Source organism: Nipponia nippon, unplaced genomic scaffold (genome assembly GCF_047370975.1).
Source record: "Nipponia nippon isolate SJK-2023a ecotype South Korea unplaced genomic scaffold, ASM4737097v1 scaffold_1, whole genome shotgun sequence".
Lineage (NCBI taxonomy): Eukaryota > Metazoa > Chordata > Aves > Pelecaniformes > Threskiornithidae > Nipponia > Nipponia nippon.
The window spans coordinates 117,120,280-117,133,434 of NW_028262290.1; the positions used below are offsets into that span (position 1 = coordinate 117,120,280).

General features: G+C 39.4%; 1 protein-coding gene across 1 annotated transcript in view; it reads left to right on the forward strand.

Annotated features, from left to right (window-relative positions):
* Nucleotides 1-8,142, forward strand: part of SUSD5 (sushi domain containing 5) — a 40,735-nt gene extending 32,593 nt beyond the window's left edge. Inside the window, exon 5 of the mRNA XM_009464449.1 lies at nt 6,860-8,142. Coding sequence (XP_009462724.1) covers nt 6,860-8,142 — 1,283 coding nt within the window. The remainder of the gene's footprint in view (nt 1-6,859) is intronic.
* The last annotated feature ends 5,013 nt before the right edge of the window (nt 8,143-13,155 follow it).

Sequence of the window (13,155 nt, forward strand, 5' to 3'; positions counted from 1 at the left end):
TTTCTACCACTTTAAGAACCTGGGATAGAAAATAGTGTATGTGTTCAATTAATAGTTATGTATTCAATCATCTTCCTGATCTCAATTCTTAAGAGAGGAGGCTTTACAGGAAGACAAAAATGTATGATGCTAGGATTCGTTATTTTTAAAAAAGCAAGAACTCTGTGAAAAAGAACAAAAAAATAGAATTTAATTAGAAGAAACCTGATTTACAGTTGACAGATATTTTGGGGTCATAGTAGAGACGAGAATAATTGTTAATTAAGTACTCCAGAATACAGCACACACGGTGCTTTTTAAGTGCTTTGAGGCAACAGAGTAACTTCCCTATCATGAATGTTAATGACAGGACTTAAAGGAGAATTTATATCCCTGTTGGCAGAATGGGCCATTTCTGTCCTAACTGGCTCACAACAGAGGAAAGATGATCATAAAGCCACTCCAATGAACATTTAAGTGCTATATTTAGAGGCTGGTAAGATGATACGGTTCCCTTGTTCTGCATCTGCTCTGGGTGAGCAGCTGGAAATGTGAAGTGGTCCCGATGCTCTTATGCTAACACAACAGGACCATGGGAAGAAAACGCCTGTCAGAGGATTAAAAGACATAGGGCCTGTTCCTACATCTTGCACTGTCTCTGAGACCATAGTCTCTGCTGCTTTCTCCACCTCATCCCTGAAACAGCGATAATGTGTATCCAGTTTCATAAAGCTTTCTGAGATTTGTGGATGTTACAGCTGCGTATTACTGTCCTACTTGGTGATGGCCACATCATAATGCCCAGCTTTCCAAGCAGAATATTGGACTAAACAGCAATAATTGGGTTTTTCTCATGTTTATGTAAAAGTGTTGGGCCTGCTTTACATTCCCAGTTGCTCACCCAGAGCAGATTCAGAGTCAAGGAACTATCATCGCAACAGCATCTAAATATAGCACTTAGATGTTCACTGAAGTAGCTTTATGATCATCTTTCCTTTCTGTTTTGATGCAGTTAGAATAGATACAGCCCATTCTAGCACCCAGGATGTAAGTGTACAACTATGCAGTTGGCAAATCCATAAATAAAATGAAAAAATATATTATGCATCAATACCTGCATAATCCAAAATATGTTGGCAAAACTTGGCTATGGGCATAACTGAACAAAATCATTAAGTAGATTCTGGACACAATAAAGTATGTTGTACATTAAGAAAACAGTCTATTGCAAATGGCTTTAATGTACATAGCACATGCCAGGTAATGGACTTTAATTTTTAATCAAGATGCTTTTTAGGAAAAAAAGTGGCTCTGTATAGTTAGTGTTTTCCTGCAATTTCTGATCATGAAAAGACGCTGTGTTCTAGCTGAAAACACAGGGATATTCAACCCAACAAAGCAACCTTAAGCAGAGAACAGGGAAATACATGTTTTTGCAGTTTATTATTTTTTCTGTTTCTGTGGAGAGAACATATTTGCTTCTCGAAATACATCCTGAAGATTAGCATTGTAGTAAGGTCTGAGAGCAGACGCTACGTGCCATGCTGTGGCTGTCCTGCAGGCACAGAGACTAAAGTGGCCGTTGCTAAATGACATTCTTTTTTTTTCCCCAGATGAACCCTAGGTTCAATATCAGGAGCATTCATACTAACATTTCAGTGGGGCATCAGGGCTGCATTGCATTAGGCTGCGTCCTCCAGAGTTTGCTTCCCCAAAGAGAAGGCAGCTTAGACGGCTGGGAAATCAATTCACATGTCTGCCCTAAAATTGGCTAAGAATGTCATATATTTATCCTTTTCCCTTGACTGCTTTGGGTTTTTTCAACTATAAACTTGTGGCAGGAAAGGTCACATCCTCTGCACATGTAAGGAACTTCTCCAGTGTCAACACTTGGATACTTGTCTAGTGCATTCAGAGCTGGTCTAACATTTCCACACTGAGGACCATACTTCTGATTTCAGTGTAAGGAGGATTTGGCTGACTTTGACCACCTCTGAAAGCTTCGTCTACAGCTCCCAGTCTTTTAGCCTGATTCAACTATTCTCATTACTTCAAACATTGTTTTCTGAGTTTTCAAGAATAGTATTGATTCACATTCATGTGGTCTGTAAGCATGACTAGCCAGCTCATTTAATTATTTTTCTTTTCTTTTAATGGGGAGAGTAAACCAAAATGTCTCTGGCTTTTGATCTTATTTGGGAATGCTTTTTTTTTCCCCCTGATGGTGCAAAGGGAGAGTTGTGACAGACAAATGAAATAAACAACAAAATATGTTCATGGCCTGTCAAAACAATTGTTATGACAAACTTTGGTCTCTTTTCAGGTCTGTCACTGAGCAGTTTTATTAGATTAATGTAAAGTATCGATCTGGCATGAACTGATTCTGCCAAATCGAATTAGTTTAAAAAATTATGATGGGTTATTTATTTATATTAGCAGGCTTTCTGCTAGAATAAAAATCATCCTCCCTCTTGTAGCTGTTGGAAAAGACAAAATGCAACACAAATTCCGTCTAGTGTACTCCGGGTGATTTGAGACAAGTATGTTCGTGTGCCCGATCCAAGTCAAATGGATAATTCTTTGAGATGCTGTAGTTCACAAATCTGACTGATCTTAGGCAAATTGATCTATATGCTCTTTTCCTTCCCACCCTTAAAGACAGATGCCGGCTTGTTAATGTTTGCTGTAACTACTTTGAGATTCTTAGAATAAAGATGTTTTTATACAGTGGAAATGTTTATGGTGATGGTCTACATAGAATCAAGTTTCAATTTCCTGTACTCCAAAAATACATCCACAAAATATGCAGCGCACTTTATGGTTGTCCAAAATAGCAACACTCAAAATAGAGCTGGGATGCCAATATGCTATCTAGAAGAAAAATTAAACTGTTCCTAGAGTGTGGAAAACCAGGCTCTTCGTTTTTGCCTGTCTCTATGTTTCATCACTGTTTTCACATTAGGATCAAAAGTTGAAGGACAAGAAAGCTCCTCAGGACTGGATGCTTCCCAGAAAGGACAAGGCTAAATTAAAAGGATTTTACCTTTTAATTCAGCTTCACATCTTTGGTTGTATGCCATTTCAGCATCTGTTGCTGTAAAATGTTCATTTCAGCCTCAGTAATCCCTCAGACAGTGAATCAAAACTCACTGATCCTCCAGTCTGCCAGAGGAGGGTAGGGGGAGGATGTAACAGTGACCAAATATAGAAAGATTTTGGTCTTGGACTAATTAATTTCAGTGCTGGCTCTTCTTAAAACCAGACCTGCCTGGAATGAAGATGCAACCACTGTTAAATCAGTTGCTAACTGTTTTAAAAATGTATATAAATAAAGGTTACAGCTATTTGGATAAGAGGTGGAGCTGTATCTACTTTGGTTGTTGCTCTTCAGTACCGAGACTAAAATTCAGAGAGCTCAGGAAAGTGCTGAGGAGGTGAGCAAAAAGAAGTGCAAAAGTTGCACAATCTGTTCCTGGAAAATCAAGCTCACGCCTGACTTAAAAGATTGTCATGGTAACACAAACTCACTAAATACCAAGTCCAAGCCCCATTTGAAGGTCTGAGGCCCAGAAGAAAGAATAGAGTATTATTACTGTGTAAGTCGATTCAGGATCATATAAATCAAAGCTTCAGAGTAAAGGGGTCTGTATTTCCTTTGATGGTTAGAGAGCTCAATAGTTGCTTTCATTCTGGCATCCCATAAGCTAACATTAGTTATGTTGATAGTCTTTGCTATAAACTATACAAATACGGGAGACTGCATATGAAAATACGTTATAGCAGCTTTACAACTTGGGCCACAATCTGATTGTCAGAAGGAACAAGACTCCCTTATGTGGTGACGAGCAGCGCATAATGAGCTCCAATCTCAGGCTCTCTTTAGACTACAATGGGCTTTTTCTTTCCTCAGCTGAGCGTTAAGAAAGCACCAATTCATTTCTATACATGCAGGATCAGGCCCAAAGACAGCAGGTTTGATGGTGACTTGATTGATGGTTCAACAAACCCTTAATATGTTCTGATAGACTGAGGACTCATATTTTCCTAGGAGCACGTGCTCTTTCCTGATGTGCCTCCATAGGACTTTCTTCTAAAGGGCTGAAAGTACATGGCAGGAGAGGCACTAAAGGGGAAGAGCTTAAAAATCTATAAAAAGCATATTACTACAGTTGTTAAGCATTCACCAATGATTCATACCGGTCAATACGATGAATGCTAGCTGCCCATTCATATTGCTAACCAAAGAATAGGTCTGGAGGAAACAACACAAGCGTATGACTGTAATTTTTGTTCACGGGTGTGTGTGCATGCACTGGAACACCATAATGTAAAAATCAATGTTTCATCCTCAGCTGGATTACTGTAGTCTGAAAAGTAAAGGAGTGGCAAAAATAGTTAGAGGTACAGAAGACATACAGGTGAAGACAGACTGGTATGATGATTCACCTCAAAAAAGAAAACAATGACCATCGCATTTGGTAAATGGTGAGTTCTCACATTATGGTGTTCCGGTTCAATATGTCTATCCAATAGACACCTATAGGCTCTCCTGAGAGACACTGGACTTTAGCGAAGCAGGCGTGCCAGATATCAACTTTTAGCAGGAGTCTGGATGGTAAGAGGACAAAATGGCTTGAGGCACCGTTTCCATGCAAAGAGAGCGCCAGGTAAAAAAAATTCTTAAGTGAGAGCAAGACAAGGGACAAAGTGAGACTAGCATTGTATGGCTATTATAACTACTACATAGCGATGGCCAGTGCCACACAGAGCTTCATAAATATGTTGCTAATGCTTTGGTATTCAGAAGTACCCTCCAGTCATTAACGAAGGGCTGAAATACTATTGAAAAAGATTTTAGGATGAATTAGAAAAGTGAGAGTCCTACCAGGAAGCTTTCCACTCTGAGAGCTGGATTCCCCTGTCTGTTAAGTCATCTTTGCACTAGACGGAAGTTTTTTCCTGCTTTGGAGAGGACAGGGAGGATCTAGAGGATTACACAAGCAGATGAGTACACCGGGACCCGGGGAAGAGAGGTCCGTTGTGGGCACTGTTGTATTGTGCGCAGGTTTCCCTCTACACCCTTGCTGTGCGATGGGAGGACCTGCTGACAACATCCAGCTCCCCAGCATGATAGCTTTCACAGAGGTATTAACTCTCCGCAGGCTATGTCACACATTTTGGTTTCCTCAGCCTAACTGCTTTGGTTTATGGTAGACCCAGATGCTATTCCAAGAAAAATACCTTTTGCTAATACTCATTCTGTTCTGGCACCTAGCTTAAGCTGTTCTGGCAAAAAGTAAGATGGTGTGAGCTGTATCACCACTAAGTGTTTTTGGTCAGACTGGTTTGACAATATTTCTAATCTTTCTTAAGAGTAGACCAAATATGGCTCTGCCAGAAGTCTGGGAAGCAGTCTCCAAGGAGAATGTGACTCATTCAGAAACTGAGGTGGGCTCCAGATGAAAATGTGATTCAAAGTTGGTTGAGTGTAAAAAGGCAAAAAAAGATAAGGCTTTATGAATGCAGTGATTTGTAATACAGCTTCTCTTATTAATTTCTTGTTTCCTGTGTCATGCCAGGTCTATTGCTTCACTGTCTTCACGAAAGACTAAACATTCTCTTAAAAAGAGAAATTCTCACCATGATTCAGTTTGTTTTATTTTCCATATCCCAAGGCACTATTTTCTAGGACTTTTAATGTCAGCATAAATCTCAGCAATTACATCAATTTGCTATGGAGTAAAACTTGTGTGAGCTGAAAATCAACCACCCTGTCTAGTTTGGAAAATTTTTCATTGAGCTAAGGTTTTAGAAGACTGGAAGAGATATAAATTACAATGCATTATTTCACTCGAATTCAAACATTTAGTTTCATGCTTTGAGTCAAGCCTGTTTTGCTATGAGTGGTAGGTCTGTTGAGGCACAGGGAGTATTTCTAAATCAAACTCAAACTTTGTGATGAATCCACCCCTCTGTTGCACTCAGTTATTTTTTTGCTGGCTTGTTTTTTGTTTTTTTTTTTTTTCTCTTTTCTTTTTGGTAACATTTAGTTTCTTAAAATTGGAGGCCTGAGACTTGATTACAGATGGTATTATCGTGATACCTAGATGTTAGGCTTTAAGTGCTGGAGGCAGAGTTTTCTATCCTTGCAGTCAAGGGTGCATCTTACTTTCTTCAGATGAAGATGAGCAGAACTCAGTGTCAGCTTTGGTGGGGGGGGTCTTCCTCAGGCAACTCTGAAGAGCTCTCAAGGAACGAGAAATTCAGCTCACCTGGCCCCAGGTGTCATATCACTGCAACACCAAGGTCATTGAAGACAAGTATTGTAATGATAAAAAATTGAATATAAGGTACTGAATATAATCCTTTAAAATCAGCTGGCTCAAAAGGGATGAAGTTGCTGTAAAACTTCTAGTTTTGGGTGTTTTTTAAGTCCAATTAGTAATTGATTACTTTTTGTTATACATTCCTCTTCACACCCATTTCTTGCTTGCATACAACGAAAATTTTTCCTCAAGCCTGGCAAAAAGAGTCATGTGAGGGAGAGTGAAGATTTGAGAAAACAATAAGCAATTGAAGGAAGGCCTCTAACTGCAGACAGTAAATTATTGATATACATTTTTAAATCTGGAAAGATAAGGTATTAGCAGTTAGCATTGACACCTATCTTGATTTTTTTTTTAAAACTTGATATTGACTGTCAGCTTATGGTGGACCATCCCATCCCCTTTTCAAATAAACAATAACACTGAATGCAAAATACTGTCTAAAAGTCACTCTTCATTGCACCTTTCTTCTTTGCTTTTTGTAACAAATGAGCCCAGTGCTTTTCTGGAGAAATTAAATGTTGGCTTTTGTGGTTTTTTTTTAATGTTTCTAGATGAAACCGAGGCACACATTGACTATGAAGATAACTTTCCTGATGACAGATCAATACCTATTGTTGAGAATGAACATGTCAATGGCAAAGAGGAAATCGAGCAGGAGCAAGAACAACTTTCCTTCAGTAAAAGTTCAGAGGAAGGAAGAACTGAAAGTACCAAAGGTGTTACTCAGGACACAGACACTTCTGAAAAAGGAAGCAGGGCACCAACTGAGTCCCCCGTGTCACTCCTAAGCCAAAAAAACTTGTTTTGGTTTCCATCAGAGGCTTTCAGTGAGCCTGACTCAGAGAAAGAGACAGATGATTCCACTAAAGCACAGTTTTCAGAAGGTGATAACCACATTGGAGTGAAGACAGCCTATGATGAACCTGGTGCCAAGATGTTTTATGACAGTGAGGATTTCCCCATTGGACCCATTCTCACAACTAATGATACAAAGGCAGAGATAGATGCAGTTGCCATTACTGATGAGTCGTGGTTAGATGGCTATCCAGTAACACAAGAAGTGGTAGAGGATGATGAAGAGGAGGGGGATAAAGTTGATGGTTCGATGGGAACAGAAGATGACGTTGTCCTCACAACTGACCAGCCAAATCATGTTGAAGTAGGAAAATCAGGCAACGGTAGCCCAGCTCCAGAGGAAGGTTTAACACAGATTGTGGCAGCAACAACGAGGATAGATGATGAAGGGGCCAAAGAGACACCGGTACCACTTACGTCAGTGAGTGGTCTGGAGAATTTAAGCATGAGCAGAGGTTATGATGCTGCTGTATGGGACCACCCAACTACGTCTCTGGAAACTGTGACTCAGGAGCCCAGTACAACGATGCTGTTTGACATAACCAGCTTAAAAACGTCCATGTCAGAAACTTCTGTGATGGTCAGCCCCTCCGATCACACGCCATATGCAGAACCAAAAGAAACAACCGCCTACCCAGCACAAGTAGCAACCACTGCACCAGCTCCGGATGCCATTACTGACACGTCATCCCAGGAATTAGCAGAGCAAGAAAATCTCACCCAAGGCCTTGGAGAAAAGCCCGTCCCCACTTCTGAGCCATGTGAGGGAGAAGATTGTCCCAAGTCTAGTAAAGGTGCTATCATAGCAGTAATTGTGATTCTTCTCTGCTTGTTACTGGTTGCAGCTGTACTGGCTGTGTGGTTTTTCAAAAAACGGCAGCAGAAAAATTCAGTCTATAAACTAAATGGAAGGTGTCAACCCAGACATCATTGCTACCACCACTACCACCACCAGCACATCGAAATGCAGAAAGTCTAATCAGGGGTCTTTTGGCAGAGATGCTAGAAATCAGAAGAAAAACATATTGATGCTAGAAGGATCACATGACTCATGGATGCTAAAATCCAGCAGTGCAGAAGGCAGAAGAAAAAAAGAATGCTAAAAGAACATAGAAGACAGAAAAGATTTCATCCTTTTGAAATTGCAGTTTAGCATATTCGACCTTTCAGAGCTAAAGAATCTGTACGTTTTTCTCACAAGGGTCTTTTGGAGACATCAGCAGGACACAGCGTGCTTGGTAGTACATCTACAATTTGTTCCGCTTTTACATTTTGCTCCTATTAATAATAAATTAATTGATTAATTTCTGTGTTACCTGGTTATAATGTAATGGCAGGGCTGGTCAGGCCTTCTTGGTCTATTCTCAGTGGAAGAGGGAAAGAAGGAGGGAAGGAGGGGAGAAGGATGTTTTTGGAGCAACCACACATTTGGTGTTTGTTCCTTTTTTAGAACCTGCCCAAGCTGGTCAGGATAAACCACCATAACAAATTATTACCTGACGCGTCTTAAAAAGAAAAACTATTTGCTACCATACTTTAATGGATAGTATTGCAATGATTACTAAGGTACTTTTCTTCAAAGTTGTGAATTTAACAAGCCACAAATGTTGGATCATTACGCTATTTTTCTGGAAGGTGTTCTTTTAGCCTTAGTGAAGAAGTGCCATTCTTATACTAATCTTTTTATAGAAATCATGATGTCTCCCTGGAATTCAGAGAATACTCTAAGTGCCATTCTTCCTTGAGTATCAGCAGGAGAGGAGTCAGAGCACCTTTGATTCCAGGTGTTATGATGAATAGCCTCTTATTACGGAGCCAAACAGTGATGAAGCACTTTCCAGGGGAACCCTGTATAAAGTTGGCTGCTTTTCTGAACAGGATACCGACTGACCAAGATACTGAATTTTAATTCACAGCCAGTGGTACCTCTGGCAACTGAAGCCATGTATAATACTTCTGCCGTATGAACTCTGTGGAAGGACTGATTTTCACCATTCTGCTCTTTCATCAGCTGGAGGGGTATCTGGGGTGGATGTTGGCTATGGGAGATGGGCATCCATTTTGAATGCTGCTTATTGTGGCTTTAAAGATAAAGCAAACCTGGGAAAGAGAGAAATTGCATCCAGTTGATAAAATGCAAACACTTGGCTTTTAGACTGGGTCTTGGTGCAAAAACACAGAGGCTTTTCCAACAGCATGGTCCATTTCCAACAGTTCTGAAAATAAACAGGGAGAGAGGGGAGGATGTTTTCTAGAATCCTTTAGCATAGTTCTGGTCAGTTTAGTATGAAATACTCTTCCTTACCTTTCTGAATAAACAGGAGAAAGCCTGGCAACTGTGAATAATCTGCAGGTCAGAAATAAATTCATCTGCCACTCCATTGTACAGCCTTAGCCACAATACGCCGGTAGTTCAACACATCAAAATATTGGAGTAAGAAAAGGTGACCGGGTGAAGTTCACCCGTTCTCATGTTCTGCTTTGAGTCACAGTGGTAACCATCTCTAACTCCATGGAAGGTAGACTTTATGAAATGGAGTGCAGAATTGGGCCCGTCATACATACAGCCGTCAATCTCAGTGCTGGTAAGGAAAAAAAAAAAAGCATTTTTAGACTACAGCTACATGTTGTTTTGGAGAGTTTGACCTCAGAGTGGTAAGAGTTGAATCTAATTGCCTGGCAAGAGCCACAGTAAATAAAGAAGAACAGAAAATGTACAGATTTGTAAATATTGTGTTCTCTAACATATGCATGACTTTATGCTTTTAATGCACTCTAGACTATGAAATAACCTAGAATTTCTGTTGTAAACTATTTTTTTATGCAGTAACATTTAAAAAAAACCCCAATGGATTTCGCACTAAGCAACTTTATGGAGACTGTTAACTCAACTAAAACATAACATCTGTAATCTCATGGAAATATGCTGAAAAATAAACACAGGAACATCCATTAAAAATATTGTTTAACTGAAAGGTACAAGTATGTGTTACAGTTCTGTGTAGCATCATTCAAAATGAAAAGTCAATACTATTTGGCTCAGGAACTGAACATGTGAAAATGAGACTCAAAATATAATTACAAACACAAATTGTACAGGGATCTTATTTGAGACTTAGAAATACTTGTTATTCATGAACCAGAAGAAAATGTACATTAACATAATGCTTTGGAGGTATTTAAATAAAAATCAAGTTAAAAAAAAAAAAAGGAAAGGAAGCGCTTGTGTGTGTTCTTGTGCAAATCATCCAGTTTGCCCACCTGTCTATGGAGAAAAGATAGGTCTGTCACTTGGATCATTCTTGTAGAAGACACTTTTATTAAAAAATCAGCTGAAAAGTGTTTAGCTTAGGCTGCCAGCCCGGTTCTGCTTCAGAAGACTATCTAACCCCTTTTGCAGCAGCATCTGTTTGTAATCACGGTTTTCACTTCATCAGAATGATTCAGGGAGTTTGGGAAAACTAATTAACAGATAGGGATAAACACCCCATGAATGATACATTTGACTTAGACCTCCTTTTGTGTGCCAAACTTGGCTAATCAAAGACAGTAGGGATGGCGAACAGTAAATCTAGTACAGTAAATACAAGATCTGAAGATGATAAGGTCAAAACACAGTAGGGTATGAGTTACTTATTACAGGAATTAAGAGCTGAAAGTGCCAGCTGTGGGTTGAAATTAGGAAATGAAAAAGGAAAGGGGGAAATATCGGGAGTGATTTTGTGGTGCTGACATCCAGCCATTAAAAGATTGATCCCTTGCTCTGTGATAAAAGTTATGTACCATCCTCTGCTGGGGAAGCCACATATTACAGCAGGCTGGCCAGAATCAGCTCACTGGTGTTAAGACTGAGATACAATCTCCTTTTCCCCTCCTTTCCTCTATTAACAACTACCTATTAAGTGGGCCCCCATTTTGTATAGATCATGCGCTGCTGCGTCTGGGCAGAGCCCTGTATGAATTTGCTGCCAGGCAGGCTGAGAAGTGCCACCGTGGGGTGTACCTTCGAAGCTACTGGCAGTGTTTGGGGGTTCAAGCCCTTGCAACCAAAAGGTGTTTGCTCCCCTTTGTACCGAAACACAGGGATCATCGATTTTAGGTATTCGGTAAGTTCTCAGTCTGAAATCCCCTCAATTTCTGTGCTTGTCCTTTCGTTTGCCAGCTAGATGGCAATATATGGTTTACTGCGTTGTACTGCCTTATTGCATACTGTACCTCGAAAGCTATTATGTTGGGGATTTGTTGCCATGGGCATTGAAGCCAGCATAGATTGATTTTTTTTTCCTTCAGTGAAAAGAATTTATGCGTTTTTTAATATCCAATAATTTGTAATGCAAAGATGATACAACATAATACATAGCTGTGAAAGATCAGAATATGTAGCTATGAACGACCATTTTAAAAATTAGTCATAACAAGAAATTATTAGGTAGCTGTAAGATTTCTCAAGCTACAGGGTTACCACCAGTTCAGGATAATACATAAATGTTTAATGGCTTTTCAGCTAAGTGATAGTGAGAATGGGGCAAAGGCATAAAGCCCCAATTTTTTTCTTTAAATTTAGTAGTCACATAAAGTTATACCTGTGACCCCCATATTGCCACTTGAAAGTAAGCAAGTTCCATTACTTTGCAAAAGAATTAATCCGGAAAAAAACACATTTGTTTTACTTCATGCTGCTTAAAAGGCCTACCCATGAGGTACATCAAAGGGAAGAGAAAGTTAAAAATAATCAAAGAAAACTTAGAAAGTTTTTCTACAGAAAAGGTTAGCATTTATAAACTTAAAAAATTCAGAACTCTCTACAGAATTTAGTTTCCATATATCGTCGGTGCTCTAAGGAGAGAGAAGAGGGGAGGGAGGAGAGATGGGTGTCTAAACCGCTGAATATTTCCTTGCCAAAAATAAATAAATAAATAGGTATCTATTTATTTTAATATTTTTTCCTAGGCACTGAAGAGGACTTAAGACACAAAACCCTGATTTGCTGGGGTGTGCAACCCAACTTACTTTGGCTATTTCTTACTTAACTTCTTTTTTGTGTATAGCTTAAACTCTCCACACTAGGTCATTCAAGTCTTGAGTCACCAGAAAAAAGAAGTCGCTGTTTAAAGTATGGCAGACAACCAAAAGTTCAGACAGCTGCAATGAAGGATTAGTTGTGGGTTTTTCTCACTGCCTTGCTACAAACTGCATCACAGCTCTATGTTCAAACATTATTAAATGGGAATGTTTTCTCTGGCACTGACTACTTCTCTCCACAGTTTAAGTATTGAATTTTTTTAACTGAAGTAGCTTTGGTTTACAGCTCACATTAGAACTTAAAAACATATTTCCATAGTAGCTGGCATATGCAGGCAACTGTTTATTCTCAGTACCAGCCATAATAAACACTTGTACTTTTGTAATCCAACAAATCTTTGTCTAATCACAACTCCGTTTTCAGAGCTGTAAAATTTGCATGCTATTTAAACCATTTTTCATGAAGACTCTCTAGAAATTGAAAGATTTTCTAAGTCTGCCTTCATTATCTATATAGAACAATAGTTCACTGTAAAGGATGTGGAGATACACGGTGGGTATTAATGGCAATGGTCCGTTGAGAAAAAGCTTTGTAAAGCAGGACACGCTATAGGAGTTTCAGGGGAACAGCTTGTGTTGAGGAGATGCACCTTTAAATCTACCTTGAACTTATTCTGGCAAGTATGAAGAAATCGCACCTCCTTGGTTGGATGGGCTTTCCAGGTGAATTGAGAACAGCATCCGACTAACTTTTGGGTTTATATTTTAGCATTCCAAAGCAGTAAAGCTCTGGAAAGTGGAGCAATTTGAATTAACTTTTGGCTCATGCATTGTCAACAGAACTAATGAAGGTCTGCTTGCAGAATCACTACAGTGAACGAAAAGGCCCAGCAGGACATTTGATTCCTGCTGAATTTGCCAGAACTGATCATTCTAAAAGTATATTTGTTTTTCGTAGCTGACTTTATTG